The sequence below is a fragment of the Arvicanthis niloticus genome, chromosome 11 (assembly GCF_011762505.2).
Source record: "Arvicanthis niloticus isolate mArvNil1 chromosome 11, mArvNil1.pat.X, whole genome shotgun sequence".
Classification (NCBI taxonomy): Eukaryota; Metazoa; Chordata; class Mammalia; order Rodentia; family Muridae; genus Arvicanthis; species Arvicanthis niloticus.
Window position 1 is genome coordinate 60,330,343 of NC_047668.1, and position 14,786 is coordinate 60,345,128.

Sequence of the window (14,786 nt, forward strand, 5' to 3'; positions counted from 1 at the left end):
TGAGTAAATGTGGCAGAATCTTGTGGTCCGAAATGAGGGGTTGCAATCTTGAAACTTAAGTAGTTTTTATGGGTTTGGTTTTTTTGTTTTTTGGTTTGTTTTTTTTTTTTGTTTTGTTTTTTGGTTTTTTTTTTGCTTTGAGGCGGGGCCTCACTTTTTAGCCAATGTTGGCCTCGAAGTCGCAACAATCCTCTTGCCTCAGCCTTGAGGAGTTCCGGGAATACAAGCATGAGCCATCAAATTCTGTTAAACAACAAAGAAGAGGATATGTTTATAAAAACTGAAACAGGGAAAGAGGAAGTGTATTATTTAAATAAATAGCTGAGGGGGGGGAACAGAGATTTTGAGGTCACTTCCGGTACAGGGGTGGGTTCCGGAATCAACAACAGGAATAGCCAATCAGAACCTTCTCCCGGGAGCCAATAGTCGAGCAGATTACAAACAGCCAATCCAGGCGACGCTGTCACTGTTATGGTCCTGTCAGGGCGCCGGCGTCGTGGTGCTTGGGTGCTCGCCACAGGCTGGACTCCGGTGCGACCTCGTCAGGAGCCGCAGGGTGGACAGGCTCGCACGTTCCCGCCCTCGCCCCAGCCCGCGCCTCCCGGCTCGCAGGCTGCCCTTTAGTAGGTCGTCCCCGAGGCCCGGGCCCAGCCGCTCCTCAGCACCTCCGCGGGCTCCGAGGCCGGCGGGATGCAGCCTCCGGGCCCGCCCCCAGCCTATGTGCCTGCCAACGGGGACTTCACCTTTGTCTCTTCGGCCGACGCGGAGGGTGAGGCCGAGGCTGACGGGGCTCCGGAGCGGGGGTGGCAGGGTGGGGACTCCGCCCCTGTGCTCCCTGGGCCTTCCTGGAGGCCTCCGGTGACTAGGGAGGAGGGTGCGGGGCGCCGGCTCTACGCTGCGCCACCTCGGCTGCTGGCTGAGTCCCCGGGTGTCTGGTTCACAAGTGAACCCGCTGGTCTTTGTAAGGTTGTCTTTCTGAAATGCTCCGCTCCGCAGTTACTCAAGAGTGAGGGATCTAAGAGTGAGGACGAAGTGGGGCTGTGTTGCTCTGCTATTAATAGGAAAACCCTTTTCCCTACTGAGGTTACTTCTGGCAGGTTAAGGAGAACTTTCTTCAAAGGAGACTTGTGCTTTTTTTTTTTTTTCTTTTAATCGAATTTGATTTCTTGTCCAGATCTCTATGTCCACACAATTTGTAGTGTTTGATCATAGTATTCAGAAAACTGTACTTAGGAGCATTTGAAGCTTCAGGAATTCAACTAAGTGTCCCCAACAGTCTCTACAGACTTGGCTTGTACTGTTTTGAGCAAGCGATTGTGCTTGCTCTAAACAAACAAACAACAACAACAAAAAGACTTTTCTGCTGTACGAGCTCTCCCCCACACTCCTTAGTTCAACTCCTTGTGACCTGTTTTTGGATTTTGCTTTTATTTAATTTTATTTACTTCCCAGGGACCAGATTGAACTGCCCAATATGAAAAAACAAGTTGATTTCGATATAGAACAGTTCAAGAGACTAGGGCATGTCTGGTGATGAACCCCTTCGATGCCAGCACTGGGAAGGCAGAGGCAGATAGATAACTGAATTCAAGGCCAGCTTGGACTACATACTTACAAAGTTCTCTGCCAGCCAGGATTACACATTGAAACCCCACCTCCACAAAGTAGAAAGAAATTTCAGTTTAGAGATGAGCATAAATTTTCTCAGAAATCTGATTTCTATAAATATGACTTGTTTCTTCCTTAATTTTTTTATTCTTTTTTTGCTTTTTGTATTTTTTTTTCTTTGTTTAAAAGTGAGACAGGTTCTCACTATGTCACTCTGTTGGCTTAGAACTCTGTAGAAAAGTTAGCCTCTGTCTCCCTACGTCAGGAATTAAAGGCATATACTACCACATACAGTACAGCCCCTATTTTAAATTTTAGTCTAAGACAATCACACTAAGTTACTCAGGCTGGCCTTGAACTCAGTGTGTAGCCCAATATTGTTATGAACATGTGATCTTTCCTTAGCCTCTAAAATAACTGGATGTCCTTAGTTTATGTCAGACAAATAGATAATTTTGTATCTGGTTCATGTCTACAGGCCAGCACAATTAATATTACCTGGCACACACATCTAGATATAATCTCTTTTAATCTGGATTTACATTTTATCAGGGTCCCTGGGTAATTGATAAACACATTAATACTCTTTGGAAGCACTAGCTTAGAATTTCATAAAAGATTAAAAAAGAAGAAAAAATACTTTCTAACTAGGTCAGAGACAGCCAGGCAAGGTGGATCACATCTGTAATCTTTTCTCTTGGGAGACTGAGACCTGGAGACTAACAATAGTTAAAGACCAGCCTGGACTAAAGTGAGACCTTGTCTCAGACAAAACAACAACAAAATCAGGAAAATTTTATGGAGATGTATCCTATCAGTTAATGGACTGATAGGAATAAGGTAAAATTTTCAGTGGGATGATGTTTGCCATGAAAAGTGTGACATAGGACTGACTGTATAGTTAAGTTGATAACAGGCAGGAGACTGAGTTTAATCTTCAGCAATATATAAATATAGATAAATATAGTATGTATGGCGACTCATCCTAGCATTTGGGAGGTAGAGCAGGAAGGTCTGAACTTCAAGATTACCCTCGGCTAAGTATCAAAATTGAAGTCAGCTTGGGCTACATGCTTTAACCTCCTGAGTGCTGGAATTACAGGCATGTTCCATTGTACCTGGCTTGTCAATCACCTCTTCTGTTTTGTTTTTTCTCTAATTGTAAATGAAAAGTAGTACAGTGTCTGTCATTGATAAGAAATTTTTTTCATTAATAAAATTTGAAGTTTATATGTAATAGCAAATGTTCACAGAGATTGGCAAATGATAATTACTTGAATATATATACACATTTGGGTTCAGATTTGCACATTCCACCTTGGTTTACAATTTTGTCTTTTCTCTTAAGATCTCAGTGGTTCTATAGCAGCTCCAGATGTCAAATTAAACCTCGGTGTAAGTGGAGATTATATCAAAGAATCTACAGCTACTACATTTCTGAGGCAAAGAGGCTATGGCTGGCTTTTGGAAGTTGAAGATGAGGATCCTGAAGATAACAAGCCACTTTTGTATGTAATTTGTGTTTTTAAGACCTAATCTGTAGGATGCTTATGTTTTTTGATATTTTTAAAGACAGATGAGGAAAATCTTATCCTTTTTAGTGAAAAAACAATAGAGATGAAATAGAGAAAGCTTTTGATAAAGAACAGAGAGATGTTTCAGCAGTTAAGAGTGCTTCCTGGCCGGGCAACGGTGACACACACTTTTAATCCCAGCACTTGAGAGGCAGAGTCAGGCGGAGAGTTCAAGGCCAGCCTGGTCTACAGAGGGAGTTCTAGGACAGCCAGGACCACACAGAGAAACCCTGTTTCAAAAAACAAAACAAAACAAACAAACAAACAAAAGAGTGCTTCCTACTGTTTCAGAGAACTTCAGTTTAGTCCAGCACCCATATCAGGCAACACAGCTGTCTATAGCTCTAGCTCCTGAGAATCTGACACTGTCTTCTGACTTCATATGCTTATAGAAACACATACACAAATCTTTAAAAACAGTAGCAGTTTTACTAGTCCCTTTAAAAACCAGTGTGCAGTGCAGGTCAGCTGAGGTGCATGCCTTTAATCCCAGCACTCAGAAGGTAAAAGCAGGTAGATCTCTGTGAGGTTGAAGCCAGCCTGATCTACAAAGAGTTCCAGGACAGCCAGGGCTGCACAGAGAAACCCTGTCTCAGGAATAAACAAAAGAAAACCGAAGCAATAATGAGAGAGTGTTTCTTTAACCTGGATGTCAGGAATTTTGTTTGTTTTTGTTTTTCCAACTCAGGGTTTCTTGTGTAGCCCTGGCTGTTCTGGAACTTTCTCTGAGACCAGGCCGGCCTAGAACTCAGAGATCTGCCTTCCTCTCCCTTCCAAGTCTTTGGGATTAAAAGCATGCCCCAGTGGTTGTCAGGAATTTTTAAAATGGGGACTGAAGAAATGGTACAGTGGTTAAGAGCACTATTCATAGTAGCTACAAGGTGGTTCACAACTCTTGTAATTCAGTTTTAGGGGATCCAAATTCTTCTCTGAGGGCAACAGGCTCTTATGTATTACACAGACATACACGCAGATAAAACACTCAAAACAAAAAAACAAACAAACAAACAAACAAAAAACTTCTTAAAATCTGTAAAACTGAAAGCCAGGCTTTGTAATATGCTTGTGATCTCAGTATTTGAGAGGTAGAAACATGAGAATCAGTTTACCCCCAGAAAACCTAGACCTAAGTCAGGGAGGGACCCTCTCTCCAGAGGAGTACGTAGAGTGATGGAGAAGAGCTCTCAGCCCCTTTCCTCTGGACCCACAAAGTACAGACAGTTTGACCCACACAGAGCTGTTCATATACTTAACAGACATACACTCACATGTAAGTAAATAAGTGTCTTTTTAAAACAAGATTCACTCTGCTGCCACACTCCTGTAATCCCAGCACTCTAGAGACTGACAGGTGGTCTTTGATAGGATACTCAGTGAGACTCACACACATAAACAGATAGGCTCTGATCCCAAATAATCAGTGTTGGCTAAAAAAGGCGAGATTCTTGAGTAGTTAGGCTGAAATTCAGGTTTTAAATGTAATTATTTCCATGCAATTTGGCATACAGCTTTATCTCGGTACTGGGACAGAGGCAGATCCTGGAAGCATTGGTTTCACTTCATACTGCTAACAATTTCAAAACACTAGCAATTGCAAGATTGTGAGATGTTTCAACATCTCTAAGGTTGAGATATTGTTTACCATGGAATCAGTCTAATACGTACTTCAAATGCAGATGTTGATTTATGGGTATCATACTGTTCTTGTTTAAAGTTCTCTTAAACCTGTTTTACTATTCAAAACTACATTTTTTAAGAATCTTATTTTTGAATTATAGGGAAGAATTGGACATTGATCTAAAGGATATTTACTACAAAATCCGCTGTGTTTTGATGCCAATGCCATCGCTTGGTTTTAATAGACAAGTGGTGAGAGACAATCCTGACTTTTGGGGTCCACTGGCTGTTGTTCTTTTCTTTTCCATGATATCATTATATGGACAGTTTAGGGTAAGTATACTTTATTTTATTATGAATGTTAAACTTTTTATGAGACTCAAAAATAGGTTGCTTGGGCAGTGCTGGTGCACCTTTTCGATCCCAGCATGTAGAAGGCAGAGGCATGTTGATCTTAAAAAAAAAAAAAGTATAGTTACATATTTACTATAAAAATACATTTTGCCTTTGCCTATTTTACCCTCATTTGTTTATTCCTAAAATTGTTTCATAGTGAGTGATTTAAGGTGTACCTTGGATTAGTTCTTTTTCAGTTTTTCTATTTTTTTAGATTTTTATCCATTTTACTTTATGTGTATGTTTGCCTACATGCAGTATATGCACTAAGTGCATGCCTGTTGGATTGCCAAGAGCTAGCTTTGTGTGTGGTTTAGCCATCCTGTGGGTGTTAGGAGTCAAACCTGGATCCCTTGCAAGAGCAAGAAGTACTCTTAACTGCTAGCTGTCTCTCTGGCCCCAGATTTTTCAAATTTTATTAAATTTGTTTAGTTTTGTGTTTTTGAAACAGGGTTTCTTTGTGTAGCCCTGGCTGTCATGGAACTTGCTCTATAGATCAGACTGGTCTCGAACTCAGAGATCTGCCTGCCTCTGTCTCCCAAGTTCTGGGATCAAAGGTGTGCAACATTACCACTATTCATTCATTAATTTTTTTTTTATGATTCATTTTACTGTTTTTAGTTATATGTGTGAGGCAGAAGCAGGTGGATCTCTGTGAGTTCAGGGCCTGTCTGAACAAAAAGCAAGATCCTATCTCAAAAAAAAAAAAAAAAAGTGTATGTATGTACTTTTTTTTTTTTTTTTGGTTTTTCAAGACAGGGTTTCTCTGTGTAAGCCTAGCTGTCCTGGAACTCACTCTGTAGACTGCTGGCCTGAACTCAGAAATCTACCTGCCTCTGCCTCCCAAGTGCTAGGATTAAAGGCGTGCACCACCACTGCTGGCTGAGATATTGAATTCTAAAGGTGAAGTCATGTGCAGTGTGAGTGCTGGCAATTGAACTTGGGTCTTCTGGAAGTGATGGAATAATACCACTCATATTTAGGGGGGAGGTTCCCACATCCATTAACCCAATCTAGAATCTTCCTCTCAGATATACCCTGGTCTGTCTCCTGGGTGACATTTGTCTTGTCAAATGATGGTTATTAGGCCAGGTGTTATAGTGCACACCTTTAATCCCAACACTTGGGGGCCAGCCAGGTCTACATAGCTGGTTCCAGAACAGTCGAGGATACATTGTCTCAAGTGAGACCTTGTCTCAGGAAAGCAAGAAGAAAACAAAATAAACCAAAAACCAACCAACCAAACAAACCAAAGTAGGTTACTTTTGGACATGGTGTGTATCACAGCCTTGAGAAAGCAAACAAACTTGTACCTTCTAAGCAAGTGATTTATCCCTGAGCTATATATCTAGCCCAGTTTTTGTTTTTATTTTCTTTTGGGGCTCACTCAATAGCCTAGGCAGGCCTTTATCTTGTGATCCTCCTGACTCAGATTTCTGAGTATTAAGATACATGTATGAGCCCTTAATTTGGCTTACTTTTTTTTTTTTTTTTTTTTTTTGTGGTTTTTCGAGACAGACTTTCTCTGTGTAGCCCTGGCTGTCCTGGAACTCACTCTGTAGACCAGGCTGGTCTTGAAATCAGAAATCTGTCTGCCTCTGCCTCCCAAGTGCTGGGATTAAAGGCATGCGCCACCACGGACCGCCCGGCTGGTTTACATTTTTTAATCATTAATATGTTCTACAGATACTTTGCAATTATGTAAATATTGTGTTTCTCATCAAACTTGAGCCTGATAAATTTTCAACCCAATTATTACTGTTATATTCATTTAATGGTGAATATCCTATTTCCTTCATTTAATAAATATTTGTAGCCGCCAGCAGCTACGGGAACTGGGTTCACCTGAGAGGAAGACAGGGAATGAAAGGGGAATGGAGGGCGAGAGAAGCATGGGGCCAAGACAACATATTCTGATCAAGGCCCAAAGTTTAATATTTGGCTTTCACATATAAAGGGGGAAGCCACACCCCACAGAGTCTCTTCTTGGTTCAGCCCAGGGGCTGGGTGAGGGGATAGTACCCCAAAGGTGTCAAGGCAAGCTCAGCAGGCAGTCCATTCTTAGCTCCTGTAACAGACTGCAGGGCGCCAAGGCTGGCAATGCAATGCCTCCCAGGTCCTACTGTTGTTTGGTCTATTATGATAAACAGCTCATTCTGGCCTGCTCAGGCTGGCAGGCTGGCAGGCTAGGGGAAGGGCATATATATTAGTAAGTATTTTTTTAAGGAACAGCTACCCTTCTTTTCTGTTACTTAATTATCCAGTTATTTACATCAGCATGGATTCTTTATTCAGATTATTTCAGTTTTAGCCATTGGGCGCTTCTTTGGGTTTTCTATGACCTTTGAATAAATCCCTTACTTTGTGTATGTGTGTACATGTTTGTGTATGTGTGTGTGTGCAGATGAGTGTGTATTTATGTGTTTATCAGTTAATACAAGAGGTCAGCTTTGATGGTTGTTCCTCAGGATACCATCTACTTTGTTTTTTGAGACAGCATATAAAATGAGACTTGAGACTTGCCAGTTAGCTTGGTTCTGTCTTTAGTCCCCAATGCTGGGATTACAAGTGTATGTCACTTCGCCCAGCATTTTGTGAGGGCCCTGGGATTCAAATTAAAGCTCTAGCTTGTGTAGCAAGCACTTTACCAACTAAGCTATTTTCTACCCCCATGTTGCATACTTTTTGAGTACACCCCTTCAATCCTTGGAAGCAGTCAGTATTCGTTAAAAGAGTCAGATCTAGTGACGGAATATTTAGAAACAAAAATTTAGAAGCTGGGTGTAGTAGGAGGCTGAGGCAAGAAGACTGATGTAAGTTTGAGGCCATCCTGATCTTCACAGTAAGTTTGAAGTCAGCCTGCACTGTATAAGACTTTGTTCAAAATGAAGAAGACCAAGATCTAGGCAAATGAATACGCTTATATTTCTAATGGAGTATTATTTGCAGACTTTCCCTGGACACAGTATTAAATATATACACATATCTTAAATAAAGTTCGGAGCAGTGGTGGCACACGCCTTTAATTCCAGCATTTAGGAGGCAGAGGCAGGCGGATTTCTGAGTTCCAGGCCAGCCTGGTCTACAATGAGTTCCAGGACAAACCAGGCTTACACAGAGAAACCCTGTCTCAAGAAACCAAAAATAAATAAATAATAAAAATAATAATAAGTTTTAAAGACTTCTTAGGAAGACTGACAGCTTGTTTTGGGAATGACTTTTGCTTGCAGGAAGTGATAAGCCAGAGGACTAGTAGTAAACATTTTGTTTTTAAAGTTATCTTTCATCATGTATCTGGAAGTACTGAAGTTTCTATAAGCAATAATTGTTGAACTTTCAATTGGTTGTAAGTTTGTATTGCACTTCGCATTTGTAAGACTTGGAAATGTACTTGAGAACCAATAGAGGCTCAGGTCTGAAATGGGGTTTGCTAAGCTGTCTTATGTAGTGGAGAACTAAATTTCTGAAAACATAGCAGTTTGATTTTGTTGTTGTTAATTAATGATTTTTTTTTCCTCTTTAAGGTGGTCTCATGGATTATAACCATTTGGATATTTGGTTCACTGACAATTTTCTTACTGGCTAGAGTTCTTGGTGGAGAAGTAAGTACTTAATCTTGAAAAGTATTTTTCTTAGTGTTTGTTTTTATGCTGTTTTCTAGACAGTCTTGTTAGATAGCCCTAGCTAGCCTGGTACCTACTGTATGGATGACACTGGCCTTGAACTCACAGAACTCTGAACTCCGTCTGCCTCTCTCTCAAGTGCTGGAATCAAAGGCATGTGCCACCATTCCCAGCCACAATAATAAATGGTTCTTGATCTCAGAATTCTCTTTAAGTTATACTAGTTCCTTTCAGATGATCCATATATATATAATACATAAATATAAAATCTACTCTATAAATCAAGGAATGAAGAAGAAAGATCCCTTCCCACTTATCAAATACTATATTGCTCTTCACAGAAGCATAGTGTTGTCAGCAGGTCTCCAGCTAGTTCTCAGTTGCCATAGAGATTTCTCAGTGTTTCTCAGTATTTGTCCTATTAGAGAATAGATTGGGTTTTTGTTACTTTTTGAGACAGTCTCATAGATGAGGGCTTCAGCTTGTGGTCCTCTTGTCTGTATCTCTCAAGAACTGGGATTGCTAATATATGCCACCACTCTCAGCCAACAAATTAAAGTAATTTAAAATAATTAAAGTTAACAAACTGGCTATATTTTAAGTGTAAATACTACATTTTAGCTAAAAATAACTCTTTACAAAACAGAAATGTTAAGAGAATAGCTTAACACATGGCTTCACGGAAGCCAACCTTTAAGACTGGCTTTCTTCATTCAGTGCCGTATGATGTCTAGTTGTAGTTAAACTATATGAAGAGAGCAAGGCTTCACACAGCTAAATAGCTGGCAAATAGAGTATTTCAGTAGCCTTTTCAGATTACTGAACACTTGTTCCTAAGTACTACTCCAAAATGCAACAAGCAGTAGTTTCTTAAAGGTCTGTTGCAGTTAGGAATTTCAATATATGATACATACATACACTGGCCATGAAAAGTTACTCTGAGGTCTGGAGAGTTAGCTCAGTGATTAAGAGCACTTGTTCTTGCCAAGTACTGGGTTCAGTTCCCAGCAGCCACATGGGGACTTGACACTTGCTCAAGCACCAGGCATACATGTGGTGCATAGACATACATACGTGCAGATAAAACACTCATACGCACAAAATAGAAGAAATAATTTAAAAAACAAGTTCTTCTGAATAGATTTTGCAACATCATACCTTTGTTATTTATAAAACATTACTTCTGCCAGATGTGGTGGCACATGCATTTAATCCCAACACTAAGAAAGAAGAAGCAGGTGGAGTCCTGGGAATTTAATCTACAAGATGAATTCCGCAACCACCAGGGCTACACAGAGAAATCCTGTCTCAGAAAATAAACAAAAAGTTACTTTATTCTCTGTGTGTATGTGTATTACATGTATGCAGTGTAATGATCTTTACTGAAGATTGTTACATACATACATAATCCTGGAGCTAGAGACAAAGTCTGGCAATGTGGGTTTTGAATATCAGAATACTGAAGCATACTGAAAATATAGTGGTAAGAATGCTCAAAATATATAAGATGAGATAATACTTGAAATACATTGGATGTGATACTTTATGATTTTTTAAATTCTTGTGGTTGTGTCAATATGATGTTGAAAAGTGATTAAGTATTCTGATTCCTGTGATACTTATACAAATTTTTTAAAATTCACAGGTTGCATATGGCCAGGTTCTTGGAGTTATAGGATATTCATTACTTCCTCTCATTGTAATAGCCCCTATACTTTTGATGGTTGGATCTTTTGAAATGGTGTCTACACTTATAAAAGTAAGTTATATGGTGTGTGTTGAGTTTTAGTTTGCTGCTGATTTTTCTTTGTGGGTTTGTTAGGTTTGATTTTGGTTTTGGGTTTTTTTGTTCATTTGTTTGTTTTTTGAGACATTTGACTCTTGTTTGCCTTGAATTCAAGTGGTATGTATATGCCAATATGCCTGACTTCAAGTGTCTCTTTTTAATATTTATTTATTTATTTATTTATTTATTTATTTAATGTGGTACACTGTCGCTGTCTTCAGACACACCAGAAGAAGGCACCGGATCCCATTACAAATGGTTGTGAGCCATCATGTGGTTGCTGGGAATTGAACTCAGGACCTCTGAAAGAGCAGTCACTGCTCTTTAACTACTGGGCCAACCCTCCAGCCCCCAAGTGTCTCTTTAGATAGAGTTTACAGATGATTATTATAATTAGGTTTCTTTTCTTTTTTAATTACAGAAGTTAAGAAACAGCAAGGTTAAATGTTCTTGAAAAGTCTCACTTGCACCAGCCCACTGTGGCACAGGTTTTAATTCCAGCGATTAGGAGGCAGAGGCAGGTGAATCTCTGAGTTTGAAGCCAGATCTATAGATCTAGAGCTAGTTCTAGGACAACCAGGGCTACACAGAGAAACTTTTTTTTTTTTAAGTCTCACTTGGTAGATAACTTTTCTAAATATTGTAAATGTTTTTCTTGATACTCAAAATGTTGATTGGTTTGCTAATATACTGCCTTATTCTTTGTTTCTTTTTCTTTTTCTTTTTTTTTTTAAAGCTATTTGGTGTGTTCTGGGCTGCCTACAGTGCTGCTTCATTACTTGTAGGTGAAGAATTCAAGACCAAAAAGCCTCTGCTCATTTATCCAATCTTTTTATTGTACATTTATTTTTTGTCCTTATATACTGGGGTGTGATCCACGTTGTACATGAATCAAAAAGATGGTGTTACATTTGTATTAAGCTGGGAATTCTTGCTGGAGGGATTGGAGAAAACATTACTAGTAAAATTTTATACATTCCAGATAGAGAGGCAGGCTTAAAGTCTTTTTAAAACAATATTTTTTGTATTTAAGTAATTGCAGTTATCTGGGATTTTTTTGGTCAGAATTCTGAATTCTGTTTGGTTTTTCATATTCCTCGAATAAATAAAAAGCATTGTGTTTTTCACATTGTGTCAATATTCACCTGAACACTTGTGCCAAAAGCACCTGGATGGGTAATTGTGTTTCACTTGAAGTTTAAATTTGACAACATCCTGAAAATCTAAAAGTGCAATTTTTTTCTTTAAAGAATTTTCTCTGGCACCACAGATCCTGTAGATACCTATTTATATTTATACATATATATTTATGAAATAATTCTTATTCACAAAATATATTTCTGAATAGCCTAAAAATTAAAATACTAAATCTGATGCTTAAATTTTCTTAATTTGGCCATTATTGGGTTTTGTTTAAAACTTAAAGTTTGCTTTTTAAATTGTTTGTAATTTTTAAACTAATAGTTGCTTGTGTAGATTTGGTTTGTGTGTATGTGCTCTTAAAAAACAGTTTTGAATGTCTAAACATTTGATTTAAAGTTTTCTGTTTATCTTTTTGACCAAAGGAGCAAGAGATACAATGGATATGGCATTCATTAAAATCATTGATATATAGGAAAATAATATTTATAGCATCAGTAAATATTTTTAAGTGGTACCTTTAAATCATAAAAGTTACAGGAAAGAGACTTTTGAAGTCATATGGTCTTGAACAATGTTATATGAAGTAGAAAATAAAATGTTTTCCAGCTGTGTGTTTTGTTTTACAATACCTTGTCCTATATTACTTGATACTTTAACAAGTATTAGCTTTTTTCTAACAAATATACAGTTTTTGCTAGGGAAAATATCAAGAAAAAACAGTTTTGAATGTCTAAACATTTGATTTAAAGTTTTCTGTTTATTTAATTTTATCACAGAAGTGTTTTTTGTAAATCATGGATTCTGTATATATCTCTAATACTACTTTGTAAAGTAGATAAACTATTTTATCTGTATCTATAAAATAGCAAATCCCTCTTAGCAAATTATTGTATTATTCTTTCTGATAACTGCCCAAAAAAGTTAACTTCTGTTCCTGATATGATATGACATCGTCTCCGTGTGTGTGTTCCTTAGGCAAGACAGAGCTACAAAAACAAAAGAACAAAAAAACCAAACCAGGTAAAAGTACTAAATAAATAAAAAGTAGAGAACTTGGAATGATGAGAAGTAGTGTAGAAATATCTTTGGTAGCCAGGCTGTGGTAGCACATGCCTTTAATCCCAGCACTTGGGAGGCAGAGGCAGGTGGATTTCTGAGTTCAAGGCCAGCCTAGTCTACAGAGTGAGTTCCAGGACAGCCAGAACCACACAGAGAAACCCTGTCTCCAAAAAAAAAAAAAAAAAAAAACAAAAAACAAAAAACAAAACAAAAAAAGAAATATCTTTGGATATAAAAGCAGCAGCAGAAGGTAAACAGCTGTCACATGTGTCCCTGTGACATCCCTTGGTATGTGTGGATTATTTGGGTTTCTTGTTCCTTTTGTGGTACTGGGTACGGTGCACATGGTAGGCAAGTGCTGTAACGGTTAAGCACGCCCCTCACCTCTCAGATATGTGCAGCTACAAATCCAGTGAGCCACACAAGGCTAAGGATAGCTACAAATGCAGTTCAAACCAAAAGCATAAACATACTTAAAACATTCTGTAACTTTTTGTGTGATTGAATGTAAACTTTATAGATGATGCTCTTGTTTACCAACTTGAAAGATTTGGCATGCCTAGTTGATGTTCTTATGTTAACCCTGAAACTAAACTTTAGGGTCAAAAACAAATTGTAAAATCTTACCAGTTGCTGCAACAAGGTATTTTAGTAATACTCCACTCAAAAATTACTTAATTAAAAAAAAAAAAAGAACCTTATCAGTTCATATGATCAGTGATAAGGCTCTGCAGGTAAAGGGCTTGCCTCTGCCTGATTTTGATTTTTAAAGGAAACAGACTCTCCCAGGAGTGAGGTGTGTGTGTGTGTGTGTGTGTGTGTGTGTGTGTGTCTCTTTCGAAATGTCTTAAATTCCAGCCCACACAGAGGGTCGCAGATTGTCTGATGCCAAGCTCTAGTAGAGTAAAATGGTACCAAGGTCACATTCTTCCCAGCTTCCCATAAGCTGTAGGAGCAATGTCCTCATGCATGTGCATTGGGCATACCTCTGGAGTCTTGTGCATCTCTTGTGAATTCTTTTTCTGGCAACAGTTTGTGCTTTGGAAGTGAAGGGAAGTCAAAACAAGATGCAAATGACATGTCTTGACAAATCACAGTTATAATTTGTAGGTAAGATGGGGTCACCTCTGTGCTGACACCACAGAATTATTTCCTCTTATTTTTCTTTGCTATTTGAAGCCTACATGCCTAGGTCACATACACTGCATGTTCCCTTATCCATGCTAACTTGATCTAAGATGCATGGGTCTCTTGGGGATCTGTGCGTGGTAACAAATGGGCTTCTGTTATCATTGGGCTGAACTAACCACAAGCAAAAAGTAAGCTTGTGGTTTGTTGCTATCTTGACTGGTAACCTCATCAAAATGGAACAGACTTCATGTCTTAGCTACAATTGCAGCTAGTGATGTCATCAAGATGGAGACAGCACATGACCTAGTACCATCTGGCTAGTGATAAAATGAACATGACAAAGGACATGAGACTTAATCTTGGTTAATGCCACATGGCATAAACCAAAATGACATCAATAGAACTTCTATTACCACTGTGCTCTCAAGAACATGCCACACTGCTTGGCTTTTTACCTCCCTAGATGCCTAGTTAGATCATGGAAATGGGAGACTCCAATTACACAATTTGTTTCTTTTTGTTTGGCTGGTTGGTTGGTTTTTTTTGGGGGGGAGTGGGGGGTTGTTTGTTTTTCGAGACAGGGTTTCTCTGTGTAGCCCTGGCTGTCCTGGAACTCACTCTGTAGACCAGCTGCCTTCAAACTCAGAAATCCGCCTGCCTCTGCCTCCTAAGTGCTGGGATTAAAGGCATGTGCCACCACTGCCCCGCTAATTTGTTTCTTAATATTAAAGGTCAATGTATTTTTTATATCAGACTAAGGTAATACCAGACCTTCATAGTAGGCTTAAGAAAAATTGATCATTGTTTTGTTTGATATATTTGCTGGTTTCTAGAGGAAACTTAAAGTAA

At 38.9% G+C, this 14,786-nt stretch overlaps 1 protein-coding gene and 1 long non-coding RNA gene across 2 annotated transcripts; one reads left to right on the forward strand and one right to left on the reverse strand.

Moving 5' to 3' along the window:
- Positions 1 to 167: 167 nt before the first annotated feature.
- Positions 168 to 546, reverse strand: LOC143443909 (uncharacterized). Its single transcript, XR_013113311.1, has 2 exons — positions 407 to 546; positions 168 to 243 (listed from the first exon to the last, which is right to left on the reverse strand). It is a non-coding gene; the product is annotated as an uncharacterized LOC143443909 (long non-coding RNA).
- Positions 434 to 12,358, forward strand: Yipf4 (Yip1 domain family member 4). The gene is made up of 6 exons (XM_034514585.2): positions 434 to 769; positions 2,957 to 3,116; positions 4,961 to 5,132; positions 8,720 to 8,797; positions 10,464 to 10,577; positions 11,341 to 12,358. The coding sequence occupies exons 1-6, from the start codon at positions 691 to 693 to the stop codon at positions 11,476 to 11,478; spliced, it is 741 nt and encodes a 246-aa protein (XP_034370476.1). The 5' UTR covers positions 434 to 690; the 3' UTR covers positions 11,479 to 12,358.
- Positions 12,359 to 14,786: the final 2,428 nt, after the last annotated feature.

What these genes read in the sequence shown, in the direction of transcription:
- Yipf4 (XM_034514585.2), top strand. Translation starts at nt 691, where the DNA reads ATGCAGCCTCCGGGCCCGCCCCCAGCCTATGTGCCTGCCAACGGGGAC. An exon ending in CATTATATGGACAGTTTAGG is followed by an intron (nt 5,133 to 8,719) that starts GTAAGTATACTT and finishes TTCCTCTTTAAG; the next exon opens with GTGGTCTCATGGATTATAAC. An exon ending in TGGTGTCTACACTTATAAAA is followed by an intron (nt 10,578 to 11,340) that starts GTAAGTTATATG and finishes TTTTTTTTAAAG; the next exon opens with CTATTTGGTGTGTTCTGGGC.